We start from the raw sequence: 9,653 nt of genomic DNA on the forward strand, positions 1-9,653 counted from the left end.
CATTTATAGGTTAATTTTTAAGTCCTTATACCACTTGGCAATATCTAAGCTTTTCATGCCATTACCATCTCTGACAGACTGCAACTCTATATATCTCCTTTTTTGGTATTTTCATCAGGTTCTTCTAGTAGTTGGAGTATAGTCCACTTCTTTAGCCTTCATTTCAAAGCTCAGGTCTCCAGGATTATTTCCTGTATCTGTATTAATTGGTTCCCCTTTTCTTTGTTGGAGAGGGTCTATGTAGTTTGTCTGCCTATTCCACCATCTTACCAAAACCCAAGGCTGTAAATCTTTATCGAAGTAGATTGCGTCATCTTCCTCCTGTGGAGCAGCTGGTGGATTTGAACTGGTGACCTGGTTAGCTGCTAAGTGCCTTATTCACACTATGCCACCAGACCTCCTTTAGTGTCTTATAAACTCACTGCCATTTAGTCGGATCCGACTTACAGTGACCCCTCCTTGGGTTTCTGAGGCAGTATCGCCACAGAAGTAGATTGTCCAACATTCCTTCCATGGAGTGCCTGGTGGGTTTTGAACCGCCAGCCTTCTCATTAGGAGTCATGTGCCCTAGGCTCTTTGCCACCAGAGTTCCCCAGTGTCTTATAGTGGGAATTTATTCCTAGTATAGTTTATAGTGATGAGTACACTAGGTAGGACCTTTTGGTCAGATTAATGTTGTTTTTAGGTGTCACCAAGTCGGTTCCAACTCATAAGCAATCCTATGTAAAACGGAATGAAACCTTGCCTGGTCCTGCACCTCCTCAGGCACCTTTTAAAAAGAGTTATTTTGATATCAAATTGTGGCTTATTTTGTAATTATAACAGATGCCCACCTTATAAACAAGATTATTTTATAAGATGACTTTTCTCAGTGCTTTATAAACTAACCATCTTTGGTTAGTTTTTGCTTAGTATTAAATGATGCTCAATGAATATTTTACAGAAGGTACTAAAACATTGTCATGTACTTAAAGGAGATGACTTCATTAAGAAAAATGTGTCTATATCATGAGTAGATCCACAATCCACTGACAATTATATTTGATATTGTGAATATATGTTCATATAATAAATTGTTCAGATTTTCCAGATTTCTGAATATAATTCTTTAAAATCACACATTCTTTTCTCCTCTTCCCTTCTAACTGTTGGTCTAGCTATACTTATGTGGATTGATATTTTGAAAATATGAATATCTTAAGTTTTATTAAGTCATCTTTATAAAAATGAAAGAATTATAATTTCTTATTATATGCTTTCATTTTGTAATGCATTACACCTAAAGGATACTAATTCTTTTCCTAATGTCTCAGAAGTATTATATCTTAATTTAAATAGCTATTGATGAGTATGTTTTGAAGATATTTAAAATAATTTCATATTTTTAAAAATCTAGGTTGGATGGACAGTGGCCTGATGGTTTATTGGCTTCAGATAATACTCTTCATTTTGTCCATCCATTGACTTTCAATCATTCTGGTGTTTATGTCTGTAAAGTGACCAATTCCCTTGGTCAAAGAAGTGATCAAAAGGTCATCTACATTTCGGGTAAGTTATTACCACTTTGCAAAATAAGGAGCTTGAATTGTTCCTGTAAAAATAATTACATCAATAACACTGTGGTCTAAGCTCTAATTTATATTTGTAAAGAAAAGGTTCCTTAATGTAAGATTTTCCAAGTAATCTAAAAGGGATATGATCAACTAATCCTATCTGAAATATGTAAGTAAAGTGGTGAGTCTTAAGGAGATGTCAAAATACCTATACAAGTTTAGACACATTTTAATACCTATACATATAATTTTTCTATTAAACTGTATTGAATATTCCTCCCTAGATAATATGCCTTTCTGAGTTCTTTTTTGTTCTATTGTTGTCTTTACAACGATAGCAAGCATTTGCTTTGGTGGTCTACTCTGTACCTGAGTGAGTATCTTATAAATAACATGAGGTATCAACTGTGATGTCTTGCTTATTAAATAACATTGTTTGTCATTTAGTATGAAACTGTACCATGTTCGAATCCTAGTGAAAATGTTTTAATGAAATACAATTTAAGATATTTCTTGTTGTCAGTCCTTAAGCCACAAAGAACTTAGACTTTTCACATTCCAGTTGTTTCACTGTGAATGTTTTTGTAATTTTACCAAGTATTAATTAGGACATACACAAAATATGAGTATATTTCAAGTAATAATATATTTTCCTGGAGGTCGATGTAAACTAAAACTAATTTATAATTACAGTGCTTATTTATAAAGATTATAAACTATTTTAAGCACTTCCTTATTGACTACTAGCAGTCTCATGTCTAACTCAGGGGAAAAAGGAAGAGAACTTTGAGGAATTCAGGTTTGTATAGTAATTATCTAATTGATAATTGAGATCTGAAACTAAATAAATTAGACTTCAGGGAAATTTGTGCTTGCTTAAATATTATACTCTCAGTCCTTACTTGGTCACTCAAACTAAGTGCCCGATAGTATTTTTCTTAATGCTTAACCACAGTTATGCTTACTTACCATATGTATGCTCGTATATTTACTTATTACCTACCCTCACACTTAAACCAAAAACTAACCAAACTCACTACCGTTGAGTTGATTTGAGTCATAGCGGCCCCTCCTTGGATTTCTAAGGCAGTATCTCAACAGAAATAGATTGCCCAGTCTTCCTTCTGAGGAGTGGCTGGTGGGTTTGAAACATCAGCCTTCTGATTAGCAGTCCAGTGCCTTAGGCACTGTGCCACCAGAGCCATTCATACTTGCTTTATTCACCACAGTATATCTAGCAGTTAGTGTCATGCCTGGTACACGTAGGGGCTTAAATATTATTGTTTACAAATCTTACAAGAAACTTAGAATTATATGCATCCTCAACTCTTTGTACCAGTAGCAGTGGTAGAAATAGGAACAAAATTATAAATATTAGTAAAATTAGCCTCTCTTTCTTAAAGGATTTTTATTAAAAAAGAAGAATAGATAAACCACAGGCAATGCATATTTACAGTGTAATTACTTAGGACTTCTTATTTTTTGTGTTACACAATTTGGTGTGGGGTATTCCTTGTAAATTTTAGGTTAAAATATAAGTAATCATGTAAATATTATGGCTCAGTTTGGGGATTCATATTTATTCCTCTAATGATACTCTAACTTTATATTTTTTTGGAACTTCTCAGTACTCCTGACTTGTGTGTCCAGTTGTCTACTAATGATCATTAACTCTATTTGTAACAATAATAAGTGTTTATAGTTTAACATATCCAAAACCAAGTTCCTGATCATGTCCTGCTCTTGTTACCAAACCTGCTCCTCTAGCAGTCTTCATCTTTTCTATTATGGTAGTTCCATCCTTACATTTACTATGGGTTACAACCCTTGAAGGTTATCTTTGATTTTACTTTTTCTTTCATAGTCCATCCAAACCAACAAACCATGTCAGCTCTGCCATTATGTTATATATGGAATCTTAACCAGTTCTACATCTCTTCCACTGCTGCTACTCTGGTCTAACGCATTAGCAACTCTTTCTCCATGCTCTTATAGCAGCCATTTTATTAATCTCTCTACTTTCAGTCTGTCTCCTTTTGATCTGTTATCAAATGAGCACTTGGTGTGATCCTGGCAGATCCATATCAGATCATGTCACTCTTCTCCCCAACACCTTCCTTGGGCTCTTTAAATCTTACACACATTGGAAACCAAGTCTTCATAGTGACTTACAAGGCTTTATACATGACTTGATTCCAGAACTTTTCTGATTTCATTTTTTCTTTATAGCCCTTGCTCATTCTTCTTGACCCACACTGTCCTCCTTGCTATTCTTTGGAACAGTCACATTCCTACCTTAGGGTCTTTGCATTTTCTGGAATGTTTTTCCACCAGATATCCTCGTAGTTCTTTCTCTCACTTCTTTTAGGTCTTTGGTCAAATACCAGCTATTCAGAGAGGTCTTCCTTTTTTCTTATGGTATATAAAATGGAAAACTCAATCTGCTCAGTTCACCTGTTTACTACTTTTTGTCCTCCTATGCATTATTTTTCTCTACAGAACTTACTGCCATGTGACATACTACATATTTTATTTATATGCTTTTCTGTTTACCCTCACTACAACAAAGTAGGGTTTTGGTCTGCTTTGATCATTGCTGTTTCTACCATCTGCAGTAATGGTTAGCACATGATAGAGCTCAATTAATTTTTATTGTCTGAATTAAGGAATTTGCTTAAGAGAAGAAAACAATCAGGAAAGAATTAAAAATCCAGAATCTGCTTTTATGTAGTGCTTTTTTTTGACGAGAGAACTAATATAACACTAGTGACAGACTTTACACAATTTCTTTATGTCTAACGTAAGTCTCATAAGACAGGCAATAATTCACAAAATATAAATGGTCTTTTTTCATTGTAACATATGAAAAGGGTACATACGAAGTTTTTTACCTCAGTATTAAATTTGGTATTTAAAAATTTCAAGGAAGATTTAAAAAATATTTGTAAGAGAGATGTGTGTTATGACCGGATATTAAAAGTTCTCAGAACAGAGTAGAATTAGCAACTCTGTTTAATGTATTGTTCTTAATTTTATTACACATTTCCAACTTTAGTAAACATACGATTTTGGACAATAGGTTGTTGATTTAAGATTGCAATATTCAACTTCAGTTATTAAATTGTACTGTTGTATTTTATCACTCTTAGAAGGTATAGTGGCTCTTTTTCCCAGTATTAACTGACTGCTGGAAATTTTGTTTTTCTAGTTTGCAATTGGTGTGTCTTTTCTATAGCTGGTATCTGTCACTTCTCTTTGACAATAGAAGAGTGTATTTGTATATATCAAATAAGTTCCTTCATGCCTCGATCTCATAAATAAAATATGTTTCTGTGGAAAACTTCAGTTTCAAATAATGCAGAATTTAGGATCCAGACGTAATAGAAACTTAAGAATCCTCACTTACTTAGCATTCTTTAAATTTTTTAAATTCACAGATCTTACATGTTTAAAAATCCCATATAAATTCTAAAAGAAAAAGAAGTGCATAAATCTGTTTAATTTTGTTAACACAGTAATTGTTAGACTAAAATAGACCTTATAGCTGTAAGGGTCTTACTGGGTTTTTTGTTTCCCTGTTTGGCAGAAATTATTAACTATAAAAAAAAAAATTATATGGTTCTTCATTTAGGTGAGGAGAACTCAGAGTTTGCTAGTTGATTACACCCGTTATACACTCCTTTATCACACATGCAGCAAAGAATATAAAAAATAATGTCTGACTGAAAAATGAATGCTATTAGGAAGTATTTTAAATCATGATAATTGCCTAAATAGCTAACTATTGTTTATTATACAGTAGTCCTCTTGCTTCCTTACATGAACCATGAGTCACACTGTAATTATCTTAGAGCAGTGTAAGAACTAGAAAACATGAATAAATGTCATATGTGCATTGTCATATGTCCATTGCTCAAAATACAAAAAAGTATTTTGCAGTAAAACCTGCAAAAGCTAGAACCTGTGTAAGCTGGAAACCTATTAGAGAATATTTTCCACTTCTGGAAAGTAATAGAATAGTGGTAACACTATACCCTGTCAAAGGTGGAAAACTTGAGAAACCTAGAAAAACAAGGCAGTCTTGTTAAGTTCTGGCTCTCACAGGTTTCACTGTATTGGTAATAGTCCCTTTCATGGAGTAATAATTCTGAAATTAACCTTATTAATATTGAGATTATGAGGAGGAGGATGGGAGATTGGTTGAAAAATTGTTAGGACCACTGAAAATTAAATATTAAGGTTTTAAAAATTAAGGTTTTAATTTTTTTTTTTTTTTGGTGGTGTAGTCTTTATTTTAAATTAGGTTTTCTGGAAACTGTATTTTGTTAAATTTGAGTGAAAGGCACAGTAGGCGTCCATTGATGTTCATATAAAGGACTTTGCAAACATGTTAAAAGTGTCATTGATTCTGCTTACCCCTTTTTAAAGATGTTGTTAACTGCCGTCGAGTCATTTCTGACTCATAGCAACCCCATGCACAGCAGAATGAAACACTGCCCAATCCCGCGCCAGCCCCACAATCCCTGCTATACTTGAGCCCGTCATCGCAGCCACCGTGTCAATCCATCTCATTGAAGGCCTCCCCCTCTTTCGTTGACCCTCCACCCTACCAAGCATGACATCCTTCTCCCGGGAATGGTCCCTTCTGACAACATGACCAAAATAGGTGAGACAAAGTCTGGCCATTCTTGCTTCCAAGGAGCATTCTGGCTACACTTCCTCCAGGACAGATCTGTTAGTTCTTTTAGCAGTCCATTGTACTTTCAGCATTCTTCGCCAGCACCACAACTCAAAAGCATCAACTCTTCTTCGGTCTTCCTTATTCATTGTCCAGCTCTCACATGCATACGAGGCGACTGGAAATAACATGGCTTGTGTCAGGCGCACCTTAGTCCTCAATGAGATAACCTTGCTCCTCAGCACTTGAAACAGTTCCTTCGCAGTTGACTTTCCCAATGCTACACATCGTCTAATGCCCTGACTGCTGCTTCCGTTGGCATCAATTGTAGAACCAAGCAACATGAATTCTTTGACAACCTCAATTTTTAAAGATACTTAGTAATAATGTGTAGTTGTAGCTTATACTCATTGAAAGCTCAGGTGGATTTGGTGGTCTTAGAAAATTAGCGTTTTGTTAAAACCTACTTGTTGTTGTTATGTGCTGTAGAGTCGGACACGACTCATAGCGACCCCTCCTTATGTTTCCGAGGCAGTTTCACAACGGAAGTAGAGTGCCCCATCTTCCTTCTGAGGAGTGGCTGGTGGGTTTGATCCTCCAGCCTTCTGGTTAGCAGTCAAGTGCCTTAGGCACTGTGCTAAAACCTACTAGAAACTCTTTTGAAGTCTTTAAAACACAAAAATGTGTGAATTATAAATAATTCCTTAGGTGATGTGTTTTTTTTATTTGGCTAGTCCATGCTGATGCCAGTTAATTGTAATATTTTTTCTTTTAGTATCATTGTAAAAATGAGATTTAATACTTAAAAATTGGACTTCTCTATTACTCCTCCTCACCAAGTACATTTGTTATCTTAATGATGATTTAATTTTAATCTATTTCTTAATACCCTTGTTCTGTGAAGTTAGAGTATACGAAGCTTTACTACTTCTCTACTAGAAATGATCCTACAACTCCATGGTTTTCTTCAGATTGAATTTATTCAGCTAGTGATTGCCCTCTCACAAATTAAAGCTCATTTCCTTGATTTACTTATACTCTCATAATTAATATTCACTTCAACATGCTTGATAGGATTACCTGTAATACCAGTTTAAACTTATATAGGAAATTAGTTATGCTGTACTTGTTAAATTTTATACTGTACTTGCTAAATTTTTACCACATTCTATACATATGGCATTCCGTGATGAAACCTGTTTAAGTAAGTATTTTTCTTCAGCTTGTAATATTAGAATAACTTACCCCATGTAGTTTTAGTATTTTTCTAACAATCATTTTTTTAAAAGCTCTATTAGTACCACTCATTTAAAAAGTAATTATAGGAGATTACCATTTGGGTCATTTATTTTTACCTGTGAAGAAATTCACGATTTTTTAACTCATCCTTTCCTCAAACTCTATAATTTTGTGTTACATAACTTTGAAATATCACTTAATTGATAATTAACCAATCTTCAATTTTTGCTATTTATGTTTAGTTGCTTTTTAATATTAATGGCTATTTACTCTGTAATCTAATGGCAATAAACAGGATCATTTGCATCTAATATTTAAATATTAGAATGTTCTCTCTAAAATATTAGTTACTCTTTTTGAGACTCTGTCATAAAACAATAATATTAAATTTTGCAAAATGTGTTTGAAATTCCTTAATTTCTTAAATGTTTACATATCTTACCCATGGGGTAATAAATGTAATGAGGACATTTTTTCTAATACTTTATAATGTGTTTTTATTTTGTCTTTATCTATTAGTGTCATCTGATAATAGCCTTTCTGGCTAACACAGTTTAAACATAATACTCTTTATTTTTTTTTAATTATTAAATAATGATGTGTACTACATGTTTTTTTTTTAAAAATAGAAGAGTTCTCTTTATTTTAGAAAAATATTTTTGAGAGAATTATTAAACCAGCAGCTTATACTGTGCCCACTTAACAAGAATCTATAGTTTTTCATTCTTTTAAAGATAAGTTCAGATCTTGAAAAAATAAACCATATTAGATAAATAGATAGATATTAAGAAAATGTACCTTGTTAGTTTAATTCTTTCATTTTCTTTCCTTGTGCTACTGGCTAGTAAATGTACTTTTAAATTACTTGATTTAATTCAATTTTTTGATATAATAATTAAGCCAACTTTATATAAGACACTTAAATAGTACTTATCATTTAATATATATATATATATATATGTATATATGTGTGTGTGTATATATATATGTATGTGTATGTATGTGTATGTATATGTGTGTGTGTGTGTGTGTGTGTGTGTGTGTATATATATATATATATATTTATATATATATTCTTTTCCCTGGAGTAAATATCATGCCTTAAGCTTGGAATAGAATAATTTAGGATTTACACCATAAGTAATTTTTCATTTCTTTCACTTCATTGGTAACTGACTAAGTGTCAGTTTTGTTGTTTTTTTATATACTACATTCTAATCTTAATCAAATTAAGAATGAAAAACTATTGTTACTGTGAATATATATTCATTAACTGTGCTGTCTTTTCAACTTGCTACTGAATCAGCCTGCATTGACATTCTTTGCCTTTCTGTGTCTTGTCTATCTTTACTGTTTCCATTAGATCCTCCTACTACTACCACCCTTCAGCCTACAATTCAATGGCATCCCTCAACTGCTGACATCGAGGATCTAGCAACAGAACCTAAAAAATTGCCTTTCCCATTGTCAACTTTGGCAACCATTAAGGATGACACAATTGGCACGATCATTGCTAGTGTAGTGGGTGGGGCTCTCTTCATAGTACTTGTAAGTGTTTTGGCTGGAATATTCTGCTATAGGAGAAGACGGACGTTTCGTGGAGACTACTTTGCCAAGAACTACATTCCACCATCAGATATGCAAAAAGAATCACAAATAGATGTTCTTCAACAAGATGAGCTTGACTCTTACCCAGACAGTGTGAAAAAAGAAAATAAAAATCCAGTGAACAATCTAATACGTAAAGACTATTTAGAAGAACCTGAAAAAACTCAGTGGAACAATGTAGAAAATCTCACTAGGTTTGAAAGACCAATGGATTATTATGAAGATCTAAAAATGGGAATGAAGTTCGTCAGTGATGAACATTATGACGAAAATGAAGATGATTTAGTTTCACATGTTGATGGTTCAGTAATTTCAAGGAGGGAGTGGTATGTTTAGCAACCACTAAATGTGACTTCACCATATACAATGTTTCATTCATACTAGTTGATCATTTTCAGATTGTTCATACTTTTTCTTGAGGAAGAATAAGCTTTTTCAGGTTGATTTTCAAGCTTTTTATATTCTAATCTGAGAAATGAAAATGTAAAATCTGGGTTAATGTATCTGAGCTGCTTTACAATTTTTTTCAATGCTGTACTACTGTCTCAAGATTTAAATTTTAATGCAGAGTACTT

The 9,653-nt window shown here is 33.2% G+C and overlaps 1 protein-coding gene across 1 annotated transcript in view; it reads left to right on the forward strand.

Annotated features, from left to right (window-relative positions):
• The window catches only part of NECTIN3 (nectin cell adhesion molecule 3), a 134,290-nt gene extending 124,876 nt beyond the window's left edge, over window positions 1–9,414 (forward strand). Inside the window, exons 5-6 of the mRNA XM_007947418.1 lie at window positions 1,397–1,548; window positions 8,834–9,414. Coding sequence (XP_007945609.1) covers window positions 1,397–1,548; window positions 8,834–9,414 — 733 coding nt within the window. The remainder of the gene's footprint in view (window positions 1–1,396; window positions 1,549–8,833) is intronic.
• Window positions 9,415–9,653: the final 239 nt, after the last annotated feature.

The sequence above is a fragment of the Orycteropus afer genome, unplaced genomic scaffold, assembly GCF_000298275.1.
Source record: "Orycteropus afer afer isolate SDZICR_OR568_19922 unplaced genomic scaffold, OryAfe1.0 scaffold00184, whole genome shotgun sequence".
Lineage (NCBI taxonomy): Eukaryota > Metazoa > Chordata > Mammalia > Tubulidentata > Orycteropodidae > Orycteropus > Orycteropus afer.